The sequence below is a fragment of the Chelonus insularis genome, unplaced genomic scaffold, assembly GCF_013357705.1.
Source record: "Chelonus insularis isolate UGA/USDA-ARS -01 unplaced genomic scaffold, ASM1335770v1 contig_326_pilon, whole genome shotgun sequence".
Classification (NCBI taxonomy): domain Eukaryota; kingdom Metazoa; phylum Arthropoda; class Insecta; order Hymenoptera; family Braconidae; genus Chelonus; species Chelonus insularis.
Window position 1 is genome coordinate 678,607 of NW_023276496.1, and position 19,936 is coordinate 698,542.

A 19,936-nucleotide genomic window follows, 5' to 3' on the forward strand; every position below is an offset into this window, starting at 1 on the left:
AGAGTAATTATTCTAACATAAGAGAGAATTTGTCTTTGTATTTATTATATACAATCTAAAATATAACTACTGTATTACGGTACCCTAGTGTATCAATTTATCCTCACTTTACTTCTTATTTAATGGTTTTTGTATAAGGGATAGAATACCGTGAAATGATTCGAATAAAATTTACAAAGTAAATTTAATATTCTCTTTATCTAAAATTAGTATCCTTTACACAATTACATCGTACAAATGTTTAGGCCTCGATCGATTTTGGTGCGATCTACGGCTATAATGTGCGTAAGTTTTTCCAACTACCTAGGAAACACTGTTATATAAATATCCAAAGTCTCTCCAGTCTATTATGCAGCTGTGGAATTGTTCACTGCTATCAATAAAAACTGGAAATATCAACAACGCCGTTTGTTATATTAATGTATCCTCATCTTGCGGCTGGAAGACCATCAAAAGAGAATGTTGAGATGCTGTTCTTTGACTCGAGTTAAGTAGAGCTGTTTTTTCTCCACCACTACTATTTAAAGAACAATCTGGAGAACTTCCATCGAATCCTATATAATTCGTGGCTGTACTACTTGTTGATGGAATGTCATTCAAATCCGGAGAAGCTAATGGTGGATGGTTGGATTTATGTCCATCCATGGACACCAGCTGCATGCTGTAAGATTCGCGGTATCCCGATGTACTCGATGTATCTTCATCCCAAGAAACATCTGACTGTGGATGAAGCAGATGGTGATGATGTGGATGGTGATATTGATAATCTGCTGGGCTTAAATTTACATTTGCTATCCGGTCTGATTCACCAACACGAACTGAGAAACTTCTTCGTGATCGTACTGATGATGATTCTGAAGGAATGTTGAAGTTGGTATCTGATGTGGTTGCTGGAGGTGTTAGAGATGATGGCACTAACAAAGAGTCTTGTGGATAATCTGATCTATGATGAGAAACCTTCAAAAAAGAAAGTCTAATCTATCTTTTATCAATATTAATAAAAGCAGAGTTGAATAGCAACGTTCATTACCTCCATATGAGTTCTGCGACTTTTCCGAAGACGAAATGTCTTCTTGCTTTGGCCCATCGAACGCTGCAAACGAGGTCTGTCTTGACGGGAATCTCCTGAGCTGTCGTCGATCGGACTGCTCGGGCTCAGTTGACTCGTTACAGTTTCTCCTAGTTTTGAAAATAATAAAATAACCAATGATAATAAAAACACGTTTTCTTTGTTCTTTAGTTATATTCGATTCTACTTTGAACATTCCTATTCCTACACAATCTTATTGGTGCTCTACTTCAGAATCTTTCCCGTCGATTTCGTAGACTGCCATACCTAAATACAGACCGTTACATGCTTTACAAAGACATGATAAAGGTATACAGATCACACAAATTTTATGAATATGAATGTATTCCAAAAGATTTTTAAAAAGTTTTTATGACTTATTTTTTATTATTAAACTGTTGTATTTAGTGCTGTTCCATTGATGAAAGAAGACTTCTAAAAGTCTTAGAAAAGTGCTGCTAATGGTTCGTGCCAATTATCGGGTGGTGAAATTTACCTGACGCGTGCCTAAACTCTACAGAAGAGACAAAGCGTAGTTTAGGCGTCTTTTGACGTGTTAATGGAGGATGAGGCTTAAGATCGTTACGTTCATCACTAGTAGTAGATTGGAATTTATCTGAAACATGCCACATCGAATGTCTAGCACATAAGGAGAAAGATGATATAACAAAAACACAGACCATTTCATGATTTCTGCAGACTCTGGTTTGCCTGTTATAAAATTGATGAATTGAATGATCACTATTCTACGTGTTGCTTCGATTCATTTGTCCATTCATTAGTTATTCTCTTAGACAACGTCAACTCGCGTGCAGTTCATATAGCAATCGATTCAAATGTTTTGGGAAAGAATAATTACTTATATAAATATAAACAATTTCAACAATTAATAGTTTACTAGGAAATACAACTTTATATAGTAAATTTAATTATTTACGTTAGTTAAATATACTGTTTTAAGAATGTATAAAAAATAGTAAAGATGTGTTACTTACATAAAATGAAGAACGATTATTTGATCACATTGAATAAATTTTTTTGTTTTATCATAATAAGGAAGAATAAAAATTGATGAAACTACATTAAATGGATAAAAATTGAATATTGATGAAATGATTGATGAAAAAACATCAAGAGGATAAAATCGCAAAAGCATAGATTCTTAAGCTGAAAGATAAAGAAACAAGCTTTCGAAGCAACTACGTAGTGTGCTAAATAGATCTAAGCAACAATTAAAGATTAAAGGGTACCAACTGTTGGACATTACCATTGTCTAAAATACTGCTATATTTTTAAAATTTGGTGTGTGAGTGAATATGTCACAAAGAGAATTGATAAATTTAATCGTTGAGTGATAAGAGAAATAAATTATTAGTAAATGAATAAGTATTTTATCATTGAGTGGTTCAAGGCGAGAAATAGTGGAGTATAATAGGAGATATATCAACCAGTAGTTAATAATTAATTATAATAATAATGAAGCATTAGTAGAGGAAAACACACGCATAAGGTATACGATTATTATTTTGTGAGGATTATTATAATAATTAGGAATAATATAAATAAATGAAATAACCATTCAGAGACATATTCTTACCTCCGTTCCCTAGCTAGCATTGGAAGCAACGGAATGATCAGTGTGTCAATTGCATGACACGAAGAGGTATCAACGCATTTGCGTGTCAACTCGCCATCAATTTCCGAAAAAATAAAACAATATTTTTATTTTAATAGTCTTAATTTTGTGCTTCTTTCAAAAAATGCACTTAAAGTATACTGAATTTATTTAAATAATATTGAAGAAATTTTAATTTTTTTTTCATTTTTTAAACTTAAATTGTATTGTTTTAGATTTTTTCTTGCCGTTGATCGCACACACGTCAGCCTCTTCGATACGAGTCTCTCCTATATCATTATAATTTAAATAATTAAATAATTTCATAGAAAACTATCTTAAGAGCAGTGTCCTATAGACAATGGCTCGATCCAACTGTGGTAAAGATTATAAATATATGAAATAGCGAGTTATTTTTTTTCGTTAACTTTTTAAAGAGGAATAGTTAATTTCTTTTTTTTCTCTTTTTCTGAACTCATTGAATTTTAAGTTAAATTCAATTTCGATTGAAATTACTATCACATACACACATACTTTATGGTAATATGATCTTTATTGAAAGGAAGGATTTCATTTCAAAAGATATTTCCTCTCAAAGCAGTGAAAGGTGATAAAAATTGAAAGGAATAGTTTTAAAAGGATCAAACATGGTTTTGTATATTCTTAAGAATGTCGCTAATATCGTTTAAAAAGAAACTCGAAGTATATTCGATTTGATTTGTATCCTTTTTCTGCCACTCAACACAAAATCAGCCACTGATAAAAGAAACTCCGTTCGATAGAGACTTGTAGATAGTAAAACTATTTATTATACCTGCCGTAACTGCTTGCTGATCAGCTCGTTGTATATCTTCAGGTTCAATATCGTGATCTAAACTTCCTTTAAGAGTTGATGAACCACTGCTTGCTGCAGTCGATGCAGATCCTAATACGGTTGTTTTTTGATATGAACTTGACAATGGAATAATACCATCAATTGATCGTCTAACACCTTAAAACAGTTTGAATAGTTATGATAGTAATTTGGAACTGAAAATAATCTTGCTATTCATCTGACCATTAATTAAACTGGTAATACCTCTAGAAATACTCGCTCCATTGATTTGGGCAGATCCTTGAACAAGCACCGAAGGCTTAATGTTACTTGCATTAATTGACTGTTGAACTGCCTGAGGAAGTGAATGAAGTACTGTTGAGTGAGATCCTGGCGTTTCGGCTGGTGTTCGGCTAATATGGACTCTAGACCCAAGCTCTCCACTCCATAAATCATTCAATAATGAAGGTCTTTGGGTTCGGGGTTGATTATCATTGTTTGGAGCACTTGGATGCATATCTACTACACTTCTTTTTGGTTCCGGTTGCAATTCATCTAAAAATAAAAAATATGAGTATAATGGTTTGTGATGAAGGATCTGTTAGTATAAAATGATAAATAATCTAAATTAATTTCAATCAATGCACATTTAATTGAAATCAGATACTGTTGGTATAATCTTCGTCAAATTAAATTTGCAAATTCAACGTCAATTATGTATACAATGTCTAATTAAATGTGAAATTTAGTCAAAGCTAATCAAAATTGACCTATTTACAGAGAAATTTTATTTTATTAGATATTTTAAAGATCAAAATTTCATTATAAATTTTGTAGAGTCGCAAATAAAGAAAGTTAGATTTTAATATTCAATATTAGTGAAGTCTTTTTTCCAATTTATTCTTACTGAATATTTTAAGTATCAAAATAATACATTACCAAATTTACGGTCTTCAATTTCTTCTTTAAGATCACGTAGCTCATGAATAAGATCTCCAAGTAAAGTTCCTCGAGATTTAGGAAATGCAAGGATATCTCCATTGATTTTAGCTCTAATTATACTCTGCATATTTCTTTCATGTTCTGAAATTGGTGGTTGACCGATTTTGTGTACAATAAATGGCAACATTTGGATATAAAGAGCTGTTCGATGTGTTACAACAAATTCTAAAAAATTCCATAAGTGTATAGAAGCTTCATTTCTTTTATTAAGTTGTCGCATTGTCCTTAAAATTTTGGGCCACTCTACTTTAAGTTCAGTTTCAAAGCAGATAGTCATGATTTTAAGTGCTGAAACAATTTTAAACTCATGAAACAAGACAATTTTCAGTATTCAAAGATATATATATGTACATATATTAAGGTAAATAATTTACCAAGAAACGCAACTTGATACAAAGACATGGACAATTTAGTTGAAATTTTCGGGTCTCTTGCGGTGAATGTCAAACTTCCTGTTCGCATGTCAGTTGTAGCTTTCAGATTTTGAACAGTCATAGGAGTAATTTTAGTACTAGTAGGCCAAAGTGTATTTAAAACAGCCACAAGAGCAAAGCTAATATCAGTCTGTCTTAATCTTGGTACATCTTTTCTTCCGGTACCCACACGAAGGAATAGCGGAATGAGTAAATTCAACAACATATTCTCTGTTCGTATTTGAGATGCAAACATAGCCTGGCCACCACAAACATTCTCCAAAGAGTACCCTTCTCCCAATGAGATGACATGAAGTGCAATAAGACGGAGAACTGTAGAACAAAAATGCTGCGGTGGTATTTTACTCATTAGAGCTGCTGAAGCACCGGAAGTAACTTCTACTTGACCTGTATCGCCGACAATTAATGCTTGGCATGTGCTTAATAGGGTTTTTAAATACTGGAAGTGTGCTATGTAGGGATATCTAGAGAGAGTTTCATAAATTCCTTTTAATAGATCACTTGCAGCTTCCCAATCAGTATTTCGTCGAACTGATGCTTTTTTATAAATTTTACTAAATGTTTTGTCCAAACGCCGGAGTATTACAGTTAAAGCTGGCCTCATATCATCATTAGACCACTCAGTTGATGGTAAGACGTCATTCATATACCTTCTAAGTCCTCGACAACCCATTGTTTCTGCATCATATGGAGCCATTTTTAGCAGGCTGTTTGCGATATCAGCAAGGCGCTAAAAGTACATATTTTAATATGTTAAAAGTTCTTTTTAATTGTAATATATTGTGAAATGAAATATGAGAAAAAAAAATTCCTCACCACATGACACTTTGAATCTAACAATTCAATAACTTTCCCATCTTGAGACTTTTTATTCAACTCAGCTAGCCTTACAGAACACTGAGCCACAAAATCTCCCACAATATTCAAAAGAGTATCTCTCGGTCGCCGAAATTCATTTTTATGGGAGCTTTCAGCATCATCATTATCTCTATCATATAAATTCCGTACTTTAGAATGTTCCATATACTTTGTCGTGTGAGTTTCATCTTCAAAGTCAAAGCCAGGAGAGTAAGGACCTTTTCCATAATTCCTTTGGCTTGATCCTTTGTGCTCCGGACTAGACTTCTGTGGTCCATTGTAATACTTTGTTAATGCTTCTGAATTATTCACAAGAGTTTTTACAGCTATAGCTAACTGATTAATAATTTCTTTTTCTGTTTTCCCCTCTTTATTGTAGGTTGGCAATTGTATTTGCTGGACATAACAAGGAAGAATAGCTTCTAAGATAATCTAAAAAAGGAAAAAATGATAAAATTAAATTTTTAGTGAAGCATATGAAATATTCAGTAAAACCTACATTTTAACTCAAGTACAAAAGAGAACAAATTATTATAATTTTTGATATAAATTACTTTTATTTCATGATGATTCTGAGTATTATTATGATTGTTAATAAATAGAGTATTTTTACAAAGCTTAGTAATGAAAACTCCAGTGTAGGATAAAAGAATTTATTATTCTTACCAACATCTGTTGACCACGAATAGAATCTGCAGCATAAGCAATCACCATTACACTCAGGGCAATACAATCCAATACTGACACCATTTCAGTTTCATCGTGATAACAGAAATCAATAGCTTTTAGAGGCTTTTCTTCTTTTACCAATTCCCCAATGTTCAATGGATCTGGTGAAGGTGTTTCCAAACTCATTAGTAAATTGAATAAACACACTGAAGGTACCTTATGAGCTTCCCCATGAGTACTCATTTCATCAGTATCTAAAATTGTTGAAACACTTCCAAACATTTGGAGAATAAATGGTTTTCGGTTCATCAAATAAAATTGTTTTACTGCATACTCCACAGTAGTGGTAACAAGTTTATTCGTTTGATGAGTAGCATAAAGTTGAAGTAATGAAGGCATGATCAAAAGATAACCATTAGTAGAAAAGATATTCTTGAAGTTATGTGCTGCATTTATGTAAGTTGCAACAACATAGCGAAGAATACACGAATCTTCACTATGTAAAATTAAAGCTCCATTTAAGACATTGAGGAAAAGATGAATGTCACCAGAATAAGCAAAGTTTCCTGCCATTGCTTCAAACATTCTAGCAATTAAGCGTACCCACATAAATTTATGCATTACATCTAATCCAAGCAATTCCTTCAAGAGTTAATAAGAAAAATATTAATGTCATAATTTTTCAAATATTTTGTGATTAGTAAATCGTAATCTTACCCTTCCAATTTCTCCACCTTTATAAAGATCTAGGTCGGCTTCGAGGGCTTTTCTTGGGAAGGCTGGAAGCTTCATCAATTCTTCGTGTAGAAAAACTACTCGTTGAACTACCATATCCACATTTTTTAAAATAGCCCATGTCAGTAAGACTTTTCCTATTTCTACAAATTTATGTACGAGCTCTTGTCTTTGGAGAGCATTAAATGCATCCTCTGGTTTCATATGGACTAGTTCGAGTTGTGGATATTGAGAACGTTTGAAAAAATAATAGTCTCGTACGTATGAAGAGGGATTATGAATTTGATCTGTAATGAACGGTAAAATAAATGTTTAGAAAATCGTTTTTTACCAGGAAGAAGTATTTAATCTAAGAATGAAGGTGAAAGTCCTAGACTACTTACGTGTTTTATAGTCAACAAGAAAGTACTCTTTATGCTTCTGTTCCTCGATCCCGAAGAAATCCAAGGACTCCCTGAGAATCTGACAGAACTGAGTGTCTTCCTGAACAGGAAACTGCGAAGGAATTCCACCAGCGTCAGGATCTTGAGGACCATGAACTATTATTTTCTTCGCAGACGGAACATTAGCAGTTAAAAGAATCGAAGCATCACATTGTTCTTTTCTTAAAATTTGTTTTAAGTCTTTAAACATTATACCATGAACACTATGAACAACCTAAAATAATATTTATTCCAAATAAAAAATCTATCCAAGACAGCATTACTTAATCTATTCAATAAACCTACCATCCAAAGTATTGACAAAGCTGTTCCAATTAATTTTTGTCCTTCTTCATGAGGTGATCGGACATAGAACATTACGTAACCAATAATATAGTTGTAAAGAGCAAAAGCTGCTTGTTGTGGAAGCCTTGGTACAAATCGAATGAGATGACGTAAGATTTTAAACATTAGCTCTTGTTTTTCTCTTGTCAATCGTTCCAAGACATAACGTAGAAATAGAGCACTATCTTCAACGAGACAGCTCCAGATTACTTGATAAGCTACTTCATAAACAGAATTGCCATCATCAGAAACAGCTGCATCATCGAGTAAATTAATAATTTGAATGATTGCCGAGCATAAAGATGATGGAAATAAAGATGGAGCTGATTGTCCATGATGTGAGGAGCTACGTGGTGCAGTTTCTCCACCATCATCATCGACATTTCCTTCATCATGGTCATCTCCAACTGGACTTGGTTCATAAGCTGCTTGCACTGTGATGGGAATAGTCGTTATTAAAAAATTTTCCCGTTCTTCTCGTTTTTTATCATCTTGAGCTTGCAATGCTTGTTTTATTAACTCTGTTTGTTGTTTTTTCCGAGTCTTTGTAGCAGTCACTAATGATCTCTGTTGAAAAACAATTATGATAATGTCTATTAATAATTTTTATATATTAATAATGGTTATATAAAATGAATATTCAGTACAAAAAATGTTTTAACGTTCAATATTAAAATACTCTATCAAATAATCTACTTACATGACGCTCTTGATTAATCGTCACTTCTTCAACCTTCGTTTTTACCTGTGGCATCCATGGAGGATCTACTACCGGGAGGGATTCAATTCCAATTTTAGGAGAAGGTAAAGTAAACTCAATTCCAGGTGGTGGTACTTTAAATGTTAAGTGAGCAGGCTCTTCCATCCTCGGCCATACTTGATACCTTAATTTCCATAAAACTTGGAATTTCAAAATTGCATTTATTCGATGAGATGGGTTTGAATGCTGGAGACCTTGATGCATTAACTCGCTAGCTTGATTTGGTGCTCGCACTGCAGCAATAATGAATAAAGATGCTGCAGATGCTGCTACTTCTTGGTTTGATTCTAGTAGTAACTCCCAAGCAATTGGAAGAACATCTATGAATAAGTCTTCTGACATCACCACTGCTCCTTTTACTAAAGTCGCTATTGGAGCATGAAAAGCATTTTTAACTTGCATTTTAATATAATTTAAAATCGGTGGTGGCTCTTTGTCATGTTCTTCGTCATCTTCTCCAAATTTTTTTATCGAAGGTCCAGTACGTTCCGAGTCTTGATCAGCAAGATCTTTAGAAGAATCACGATTTATTCCTGTTAATCTTCCGGATTGAGAACCACCATCAAGACTTTTATCAATTCTTCAAAAGAAAAAAAAAACAATTTTAATGAATTAAAATATTCCAATAGAAATTCAAATCATAATATATTTACTTACTTAAATTTTTTTCCTACACTGTCTTTTCTTCTAACTGGAGAGACTTGTGCACTAGTTTGATCAGACACTTTTCGACTACGTTTATCTTTCTTTCCATCCTCTTTTCTATCAAAGTCGAAAGTGGCTGTTCCATTAATTACACCAAATTTTTCTCCATAGACTTTACGTACTGATTTAATTAGTCTTCCACATGCTCTTATTTGCCTTCTATGACAATAGGGATGACAGAAATTTTGATGAGAGCAAAAAAAATTTGAAGAGCTTGCAAATTGAACTAAAACTTTCATCCACGGAAAATTCTTTGTAGTATCATCAGTATCGTTAGAATCACTTGGACTCTCTGGTGGTTGATCATCGCTCAAGATGCCTGGAGATTCTTCTCCACTAACTTCTCCACCATATCCAGGTTCTGAAGTGTCACTCCGATCCGACAGAGAGCTGACTTTTCTCTTAGATTGGATAGAATCAGCACGTCTAACAGCATCTATTGATCGAACAACTTAATAAAGAAAAGTAAAAAAAATTTTTAATTACTCGGGGCTCTACAGAAGTAACGCTACACTAGACAACAAAAAGAATTTTTTCATTTGCTCTAGGATTCTATAGGATTATCTGATATTTTATTTGAAAATAAGAAAATTAAAATTATTGTCTTCAATCAATACTTCTAATAACAAAAAAATAAATATCTAGAGGATTAGAGCAAATGTTTACCAAATATTTCAGTTGCCCAGTGCTAAAGAGACATCGGATTAAAAGCAGCTAAGTGAAAATGAAGTGGATGATCAGAAAATGCGAATGAAGTTGCATGAGCTGTGCAATATCAACATACACATTCAGGATGACTAAATCTCTTCATTTTCACCGACCTCCTAACCAATTGGAGCCAATAACTTACAAGCCTCGCATTCCGTGTCTTTTCCTTCTTTGGTACCACGACGAAGTTTAAGACTTCGTCGTTTAAATGATCCAGTAGCATTTCCAGTAGTTCCCCTACGTAGCAAAAATGGTCTGCCTGATGGTGCTTGGACCCTTTTATTTTTTTCCCTCTCAACAGCGGCTATATCTTCGGTTTGGATCGTCACAGTCGATTTACTGCTCCCCTCAGATTCGTTGTCAGGCTCGTGAAGCACAAAGCTGATTTTTCGTTCTGATCGAAAGTCGAGGGCGATTGAGTCAGATGGTTGATGAGTGGTGATAGGATTAGCGCAGCTCCACGAGCCTCTTTCGATTACCTCCCTCAACTCACCAGTCTCACGATCGCCTGCGATCGATTGTAGACTCTGAGCAGATGTTTGGGAGTGACCCATTGAAGATAGCGCCATGCTCCATCGTCGATTCGCTTCTCGGCTGTACATTCGTTCCCAAGGTGGTGGACGTTCCTTTGTAGATAGTCGACTTGACTTAGGAAGAGTTTGATAAGTCTCACGAAGAAATGCTGTGATCTCCAACAATAGTATACATGCTACCATCCGCAGAGCAATTGGACATTGGGATCCATAGCTGTTGATGCTTGCTAAAAAAGAATATCAATGATTAAAAGAAATACTAAGTTTATTATTATATAGGCTAACTTGTTTAATTTATATGTTAGATTTTACCTTCATCAAGAAAGTCTTCTTCTTCATCTTCAATTAACAATTCTCGTTGCTTGTTTTCATCTCCTACCATAGCAATAATATTATCTATATTTTGCTTGTCTTCATTAAGAAATTCTTCCAATCTCGAGCTAATAGCTTCTGCCCATTGATAAAAAAGTTTTCCCGCCGCACGTTGCAGAACATGAGTTCGTCTAAGTCCAATCGGGTGATTTCTTCCACTTAAAGGAATAGAAGGTCGAAATATTGGTAAATTTATTTTCATCCAAGTTGGCCAGTGCCCTTTATTACACTGATGGACCAAATGAGCACATTCGAGGATAATACAAGCTCGAGCAACGACAGGTGCATAAGGCTTTAATGAAAAAAATAGTTTGTTAAATTCATTGCTCATTTTTGGATATAAACATCTATTAAATAATCTCATATGATTTACCAAATCTAAAATAGCTGCCATTAAATGATGATCAGGTACAGAGCCTGGCTGGCAAGTTTCCAGAAGAAATGAAAATCTTTGCATACCATCAAAGATTGCGGTATGTGGAACAAGCCTCCTTTCTTTCAAAACAACAAGTTCAGACTCTCTTGAAGCTTCTCCGAAATCCATTGAATTTTTTCGGCTAAAATCTTGTGAATATAATGAACAATTGATTATTATATACTTCTCCTTGATTTTATCAAATTACATAAGCATTAAATTTATAAAATAAATTCACTTACGACTTCGAGGAGTCTCTTCAAGGTTTTCTTTTTTCTTTCCCTTTCCAAACCCTATTTTATTCAATTGATCCTCCATCCGTCTTTTTGCTCTTTGAAATGTTTGACTAACACTAAATAAATGATTTAATAGATGAATACAGTAGTTGATTAATTAATAAATTATTACAATACAAATTAGTGACTATAATTGGAGATACAGTTTTATTAATAGAATGAATTCGATTATTACCTGCGTCCGGGGCGGGAAACTCGATAATGTCCCCGATGAAAGCTTGCTTGTCGAACAATAGTTCCATCCGTAGGGGATTCGCTACTCTCATGACTGTCAGTTGAATCTGTTCTACCATATTCTTTTCTAAACCAATTAACTATTCCGCCTATTTGAAATCGAGTCGACTTTCTCGATTTTCCTCCTACATAAGTATCTCCAATGCTCAAATTTTTTTCACTTTGTCTTGGAGTTAACATGTGATGCTTCTTTCTCAAATTTCCAAGAGGGCTTTGGCTGACCTTAGGGTTTTCTTCGCTCAACTCAGTCTCTAACAGACTCTAAAAAATGTTTAAAAATATTTTGAAAACTTGAAATAAATTATTTATTTTTAAATATAAATGTATTTAGCTGTCATATATGGAAGTAGGTTGAGGAAAAATGAGATGTTAAGTATTTATAAATATCTTACTGCACATGTTGACGAAGTACTTCTTTTTTTAAATAAGAATTTTCTTGTTCCTCTATCATCAACTGCATAACAAGTATCTCCACCTAATTCAGCATTTTCATCCAACTCTGAATGATGAACATGTCGAATAACTCTAGTAGTTCTGATATTACTATTACATCTTTTATTAGGTCTATCTGAAGAATCTAAAATACCGCTGAGAGCAACACGTCTAAAAACACCACCATGTGTTTCCTTAACATAAGTAATAAACTGTTTTATATCACAATAAACTGCTATATTCTCTTGTGTTTTAAAATCCTTTGAGCATTTAACAAACTTCGTAACTAGAGTTTTAAAGGTACAACTTAGAATTTGACTTTCGATGTCACGAGATCCATAATTAATTCCACCATAGGATGCAGCTGCTGATGCTGCGGTGGCTGATGCTAATGCAGACGCCGTTGCTGCTACCTGACAAATTAAGCACACAATTTAAAATTATTATTCTGCTCTCTAGAGACGAAAATTATTAACTATTTAAATTAAATCTTATTACTGATGCTGTATTAGAGAATGAATTCAAAGTTCCAATTCCACCAACTCCAAAATTCGTTGCGTATCCACCTTGATTAGTAGTATCTGGTGATTTACTCGCACTTCTTTTTTGATCTATCAACAAATTGATAATTAATACAAGTAATTCATTTTTTCTTCAGTAGTAATTCATTAATCACTTACTTAATGGTGATAACAATGAAGTTGGTTCTACACAAAATCCAACATAGGAGTGGAAAAGCTCCAATATATCAGCAATTGGTTGATTACGAATCATTGCTCGAAGAGTCTTTGAGAATTGTTGAGAATCTGTTCGATAAAGTTTACTGAGAATTGTCGAAGCTTGAGTGCGACAAAAATCAGCTTGAGGTCCACGAATTCCATCAGCACAACCATTGGGACAACCGAGATGCTTGAAAACTCGAAAAATACAATTTGCCATCAGTGCAAGAGAACTCCAGTTCCGGCCTTCTAAGTCATTGCGAGGATCTTGATTATTTATTGGAGAATCGTGTTTTCTATTATTATCTGGTTTTTCGTTCACATCTGTTGCAGATCCTAATTTTTTTACAAACAAAAAATCAGATCATTCTTTAGGAACAGAGAAATTAAATTAATTTTATTTAATACTATTAATTGATAAAATAACTAAATACAATGGTAAACAATAGAATAGTACCAGCGTTACTTCCTTCATCTTGAACTGATGGTTTCAACACCCCCATATCCATTAGCAGTTCTACCAGATTGAGAATATTTTCACAAACTCGAAGAGTACAATGTGTAGCATCTCTCAGTGAGATAGAATGAATACCCTAATTAAAAAATTAATATAATAGAATGATAAGTAGAAAAAATTATTAGATGATTTTATGACAATTTTTACTTTTAAAACAACTTGATAATCAATATCTCCTTCTTTAGTAATGTAGTATGCAGATCCTGGTGCTTCTGGAATTTCATCCCCTAAATAAGTAATATTTGAATCTGTTTGAGATCTTGTTAGACTTGGTTTCCTTTCTGAACTTAATCTACTTCCATGAATACTAATGGAATCGAGCTGACTATCTATTGAACCCTGAAAACCAACATTTAAATCAATTTATCTAATCATATCCGGTTGAATATAAATAAATAAATCGAATAATTAAACTAATGAAAGTACTGCTTTTTAACTATTCAAACTAAATTATAAAACATGAATTGAGCAGTAATATTTTAAAATTAAGATAAGAATCCATGTTTGAGCAAATATTTCATAGCTAATTATTCAATTATGTTTTACCTGTCTTTTCAAATAATCTGGAGACGGTGTAGGCGTGTGCTCAGTAACAGTAATGATTGGATTTGGAGCAGCACATGGTTGACTATAAAATCTACTTTGCTTCCTTTCTACTTGTGTATCACCAATGTACCTAAGTGAATTATTTTTATAATATTATTTTTTTACTCAATAAATAAAAAATATGATGTTTACTGGAACTCATGCCAATTGCTAATTAAATTCTATATTTTCAGGCAGTCTATTTTTTTCTACCTCATTTATTGGTGCATTAGGATCTAATTAAAAATTATATTATTTTGCGCAAAAGTTATTCTAATTTTTTCAATGATTTTCAATATTTTGAATTTGTAATATTTACATAAAACATAAGAGCGTCTATTAATAAATGTAACATTGGTTAACTATTATTAAGTAGTGTTGATAAGAGTGTGCTTTAAAATACTATACGTGCGGTACAAAAGCTTAAGTAAAGCACGAATGTGAAAAGCCCTGATAGAGTTTATATATTGCAGGGTGCAAAGAATAGTCGGAGAGATGTTTTTATGACTTACCCACCCGCGGTCAGCTCGTTAATCAAGCAGCTGAATACGTTTTCGAAGTAAAAGGGAGCGAATGAGAGAGAGAAAAGAAACACATACACAGAAAGAAGTTACGAATATTGTAGGGTATAGATTGCGTTAAAAGATAAATTATTACAAGTTAAAAAGACTAAATTAAAATATGTCCTTAATTAATTTCTATAATTAATTGAAAATGTTCCATTTTAATAACTCCTAACTAATTTTGCTGCTAAGTTACAATTATTAAATGTCACGTAGTGACAAAAAATAAGACTCACTGCTAATTTTGTATAATAAAAAATTCGAAAAATTAGATCATAAAAAAATTTAATTATATTTGTCATGAATTTATACCTGAGACTCGGCATGCTTTTTCCTTTAATTAAATTGGATGGATAGGCCATTCTATCAACATCACGAGCATCAAACGTTTGTGATGATGTTGGCGTTGGTCGAGTTAATTGATCATCTCCAGTATCAAGACTCCGATGACATTCTTGTTCCTATCGGGAATAATTATTTGATGAATATTTTTATACATATATGTGAGTAAATAGAAAACTATAGTAATCACTTTTTCTAATTCCTTTGGTTCATCTTGTCCTATTTTTTCTAAAGCTTTTTCAGACTTGGATAATAATTTTGTTTCGACAAATGCCTTAAGATCAGCCATTTTCATCCTTTTCTTACTCTTTTCACTTGCTCTTCTCGTATGACTAACTTCTGGTTCTTGATTTTTCGTTCCCGTGTAAGGAAGATCTGCAATTGTCGCCAAATCTGACATTGTTGAAGGTTCCCGAGCATCGGGTATTGCCATTAAATCCTTCGAATCTTCTTTCTTCTTATTTTCCGGACTTTGATAAATTGATACCTCAATTTTGGGGATAGGAAGTGAATTGCTCCGTCTTCTTGGCATTTGTTGAACTGAAGTTTCTTCGTTGATTTTTTGAAGTCTGAGAAGTTAATAATGATTTAAAAATAATATATCCTGTAAATTCGAATTATATAATACCAACCGATTATATAGAAATTGTAAAGCCCAAAAAATTCCTTCTTCTTGCCATTGAGATATAAAAAGACATCTAAGAACTGCAACATCTAGAAACGTAGCAGCTCGAATATCAAAAACACCTGTAGACGTACGAGGTGCTGATTGATTTTGTTCATTCTGATGCTCTTGTTGATTAGAAGGTGTACTTTTTGATTTCGAACTCTCCTGAGAACTACTTTCTATTTTTTCCTCCTTAGTTTTGTCAGTGTAGCTGATATTGATCATTAACTACTTATTAAATCAACTCTGTTATAATCGCTATTGAAATAAGTGATTGGTATTGATTTTATTACCCAAGTTTCAAAGTCGTCGATGTTTTTCCTTCATTTTTGTCACCTGGTATCGCAGTTACTTGTTCTATCGTTACTGTTGATTTTGAAGATGAGCCTGATCGTGCCATTGCAACGTGAAAAATACTCGCTTCACCCTTCAACAATTTATATCAATTTTATAAACAATATTGGAAAATTTTTTTAATAATATAAAATTGTTACTCACTGCAAATATTGTAAATACTTCTTTTACACCATCCATTGTTTTCTCCGATTCAGATAAAGATGGCAGTCTAAATATCATCTACAAAGACATTTGATTTTTGTTTTTAATAATTCAAGCTTGTTAATAAATTTTTTTTGCTACTTACCACATGTTCATCTTCTGTACTTGAGCTTTCTTCAGGTATTGTTTCAGGGAAGACAGTATCTTTTGGTGAAGAAGCCCAGTTATTCTAATCAACATCAATTATTTAACTATTAATGATTAATATTTTTAAGAAAGAAATTAAATATATTAGTTTAAAATAACAACCTCTTCTTCTTTCGTACTGGCTGGAATGTTCGTTTCAGAAAAATGAATACTAACTGTTTGGCTTGGCGGACTGTCAGTGTCTTGAATATCTTCATTTTTCTTTCCTAAAATATTACAAATAATACGTTTATGTGCAAGAAAAAATAATCACAAGAATTATCTTAATTTTAATTACTATCTACTCTTGGTTCCGGACTCTTTATAATATTAATATATTATCGAAACCATAATAATAATTACAAATAAGTGAACTATGGATAAAATGATTGAGACAATTACTTACGAGATCCCACAAAGACATCAGCAGGAGTTGGTTGTTTTCCTAATCTCGCAGATTTCCACCAAAGTGAACGAGGTTTAGGTCTACAATGTGCAGTAAAACATGGTGTTTCCGGATGTCTAAACTCACTAAAGGGAGCCCAAACTTTCACTCCATTCTCTAATCGTAAATTGGACTTGAAATCGATGTCTTTCAAGTGATTACACAGTGGAGCAAACAAATAAACGAAGAGCTAAAAGTGTTTAATGATTTTAAATGTTGTTGAGTATTTAAGTGAAGATGAATAATAGAAATAAGGAAGATTGGCTTACGGTGACAGTAGAAATAGAGTAAAGATAATAAAAAGGATTGTTTGGCATCCCTAATTCAGAATCGCTCTCAGCACATTCTTCAGCAGCATCAAGAAGAAACCAGTGAAGGATGTAAAGTAATGTTGTTTCCATTGGTCCAATATTTTGAACGTCTTTTCTAAAATGAATAAATAACAAATAAACACTGTTTTTTGTTTATTTAAAAATAGAAAAATTTTTCAAAGCCACCTGTTGTTTAAAAGATTAGCAGTTGCATGAAGAACGTAAGGAAGTGCAGCTTGAATCAAACGCCATCGTGGCACATTGCCCAAAATTTCTGACAAAGAGGGTGTTAAATCGTTGTGAAGACTTTGAACCAATACTTTTTCGAAGGACTAGAAAATTTATTTCAAATAAATTTTTAGTAATACTTTTTCTTAATACCAACACTGTATTTAGTTGTTATCAAAGTATTTTCTACTTACAGTGCTCGCTTCTTTCATTTCCTAATTGCAACAGGCATGAAAGCATTTATATTAATGTCAAAGAATAACCAAAATGAGAAATAAATTAATAAGGAAAATGCAATTAAAAATAATTGAAGCTATAAAAAATACTTAACTGAGTTTTTTTAATTAATTGAAAATAAACTAGATAAATAGTAGCAAAAAATGAGTGTTAAAGTTTTCTACTCACATGATGGCCAGGAGCATGTTGGCAAAACTATAAATCGAATGAAAGAAATCTCTTTAATTTTTAGTTTCAGTACAAAATTTTTTTCTTGATATAACTATAGATAATAATTGTTTATCCTTACCGTACATGATGCTTCATGAAGTTTTCCCAATTTCGCTCGAGTAAATGGACTGAAAAATAACATATCGATAAAAAAAATCAACCATAGAAGTAGAAAAAGATACATAATAATTTTTCAAATAAAATAGCTTTTACCGCAATTGACGCCATAGATAAAGCTGGACTGGGATGGGCAGTGCCTGTTCCGTTAGACTGTTATCGAACGATCGACGTCTATCCATTCTCCTACGCTTTACAAATAGTAATAAATTGCAATTTAAAAAAATAAGTTAACTACAGTCATTGAAATAAATTTTAAACATTATATCTCACTATGGCTGACTATAGATATTCCAATCTTCAACAATAACTTTTTTCTCTTAACATTTACATTTTGCTTTTCCACTTTTTCGATTTTGTTATAAAAATGATCATTTTGATATACGTTAAGATGAATTTTCATCTCCAATATGCTTTCATCTTGCCACTGGAATTATCAACTGATAGTTTGAAAAGAAAGAAAAAGCTGGAGAGGAAGAAATGACTATAAGCTTGAATCACGTGTTACACTCGGCCTAGTGGCACAGTTTTCCGGTGTTTCGGGAAAGCATGAAACAGTGAGAGGGTGCGCGTAGAGGGTGCGAGGGTGGAATAGGAACTGAAGTGGTGCAGAATAGTGCTGATGATGTAGTCAGATGGAGAGAACAGGACGAATGCGCACGCGACTACAAGCATTCAGGGAATACAATCTCCAATGCGCCGTCGTTCATCGATCAGACCTGGAGTCTGCTCTCTGGACCACTTTTTCGCTATCAAAGATATGCGTGCGCATAAGAGCATAATGGAGATATTAGAAGGAAATAGACTATTGTCAGCTAGAAAATTATTTGTATGGTCCTATCTTCATGTTTTTGTTTGATTACAGACCTTTCTCACGCTTACTTCACTCTATTTCGATCTGTCATGTTTTATGATTCTTTTTTGTAAGCAATGTCTGAAAATCCTAAAGACTTTGCTAAAGATCTTATAGAAGACGTTATGATGAACGTTGTTGGTGATAATGTTACGGAAGTTGAAGGTATTTTTTTCTAAATCAAAAAATTATTTAATTAGATAATATTCCTTTTAATGATTTCATCATTTATTTAAATTCTTTGAATATTTAACTTTTTTTTTAAGCCTATTACTTAATCTTTTGAGTTGAATATTGTTTATTAATTGTCATGTTATTTGAAAATATTAAAGACGAAAATAGATCTTTGTTTGAGCTGCAAGAAAATCCAACATTAGCTCCCCAAGAGTCAAACTCTAACATCTCCGATATTCTACAAAGAGTAGCCGTCATAGCAGAGAGTCTTCGTGAAGATCTTCGAAATATCCAAATTGGTGATTACTTTGTTTCTATGAATGTTTCTCCCCTGGAAATCCAAGTGAAACAAGCTATAACTCAACTCCAAACTGTTGATGAAGAAAAAAAAATTTTTGTTACGAAAGGCGATGGTGAACATACCAGTGTAACTGACATTCCGATCTCTCAAAAAACTAATGATTCCGTTGATAAAAATAGTTAGTAGTATATTTATTCATTTAGGATATTTTATAACCAGCTATTATTATAAACTAACAGATTTTTTTTCTCAATATCTCAGGCGTAAATGAAGCACAAAATTCGGTGTCTCAACCCACGGATTCAGTGAATTTAGAGCAGACTGCAATTTCAAATCTGAAAAAACGAAAGAAAAGAATAAATCTTGGCGAAAGACTTCGCAGACTCTTCCGGTTTACCTTAAGTCGTCGTAAAAATTCCTAAAAATAAAAACACAACTTCTATCATTGATCAATTGATTGAAAATAAACAATGAAAAATAATCATTGATGTTCATTGCATTAATAACTTTATTTTTAAACCTCGTGAAATAATCAGTTCTACCCATCAGAACTTATTTATTTATT

At 32.9% G+C, this 19,936-nt stretch overlaps 2 protein-coding genes across 15 annotated transcripts; one reads left to right on the plus strand and one right to left on the minus strand.

The window, feature by feature from the left end:
* Nucleotides 1-170: 170 nt before the first annotated feature.
* unc80 (unc80, NALCN channel complex subunit) lies at nt 171-18,674 on the minus strand. 14 transcript variants are annotated; one of them, XM_035081760.1, is made up of 42 exons: nt 18,317-18,671; nt 18,140-18,234; nt 18,006-18,054; nt 17,885-17,911; nt 17,674-17,694; nt 17,438-17,583; nt 17,210-17,366; nt 16,902-17,130; nt 16,619-16,722; nt 16,455-16,538; nt 16,310-16,387; nt 16,105-16,238; nt 15,777-16,022; nt 15,335-15,713; nt 15,115-15,263; nt 14,752-14,781; nt 14,201-14,330; nt 13,802-13,993; nt 13,595-13,730; nt 13,099-13,473; nt 12,917-13,029; nt 12,379-12,831; nt 11,928-12,247; nt 11,699-11,808; nt 11,415-11,605; nt 10,982-11,333; nt 10,630-10,896; nt 10,279-10,530; nt 9,381-9,864; nt 8,664-9,303; nt 7,925-8,530; nt 7,580-7,853; nt 7,179-7,483; nt 6,459-7,103; nt 5,751-6,224; nt 4,875-5,664; nt 4,438-4,788; nt 3,763-4,053; nt 3,499-3,675; nt 1,566-1,685; nt 1,031-1,179; nt 171-957 (listed from the first exon to the last, which is right to left on the minus strand). In XM_035081760.1, exons 2-42 carry the CDS (start codon nt 18,223-18,225, stop codon nt 412-414), a joined length of 10,662 nt encoding a protein of 3,553 aa, XP_034937651.1. In that variant the 5' UTR covers nt 18,226-18,234; nt 18,317-18,671; the 3' UTR covers nt 171-411. The 14 variants fall into 14 exon arrangements, with proteins under 14 accessions (XP_034937651.1, XP_034937650.1, XP_034937653.1 ...); XM_035081759.1 differs by having other exon boundaries at nt 9,381-9,879; XM_035081762.1 differs by lacking the exon at nt 10,279-10,530 and having other exon boundaries at nt 9,381-9,879.
* A 262-nt stretch (nt 18,675-18,936) lies between these two features.
* Nucleotides 18,937-19,797, plus strand: LOC118066056 (uncharacterized). Its single transcript, XM_035081805.1, has 3 exons — nt 18,937-19,061; nt 19,229-19,549; nt 19,633-19,797. The coding sequence occupies exons 1-3, from the start codon at nt 18,974-18,976 to the stop codon at nt 19,791-19,793; spliced, it is 570 nt and encodes a 189-aa protein (XP_034937696.1). The 5' UTR covers nt 18,937-18,973; the 3' UTR covers nt 19,794-19,797.
* Nucleotides 19,798-19,936: the final 139 nt, after the last annotated feature.

Excerpts from the sequence above, each read along its gene's own strand:
- LOC118066056 (XM_035081805.1), top strand. The coding sequence starts at position 18,974 with ATGTCTGAAAATCCTAAAGACTTTGCTAAAGATCTTATAGAAGACGTT. Across the intron at positions 19,062-19,228 it reads TAATGTTACGGAAGTTGAAG|ACGAAAATAGATCTTTGTTT; the intron begins GTATTTTTTTCT and ends AAAATATTAAAG. Across the intron at positions 19,550-19,632 it reads TGATTCCGTTGATAAAAATA|GCGTAAATGAAGCACAAAAT; the intron begins GTTAGTAGTATA and ends TCAATATCTCAG.
- unc80 (XM_035081755.1), bottom strand. The coding sequence starts at position 18,225 with ATGGATAGACGTCGATCGTTCGATAACAGTCTAACGGAACAGGCACTG. Across the intron at positions 16,388-16,454 it reads GTACAGAAGATGAACATGTG|ATGATATTTAGACTGCCATC; the intron begins GTAAGTAGCAAA and ends ATGTCTTTGTAG. Across the intron at positions 16,023-16,104 it reads TCGACGACTTTGAAACTTGG|CTACACTGACAAAACTAAGG; the intron begins GTAATAAAATCA and ends GATCAATATCAG.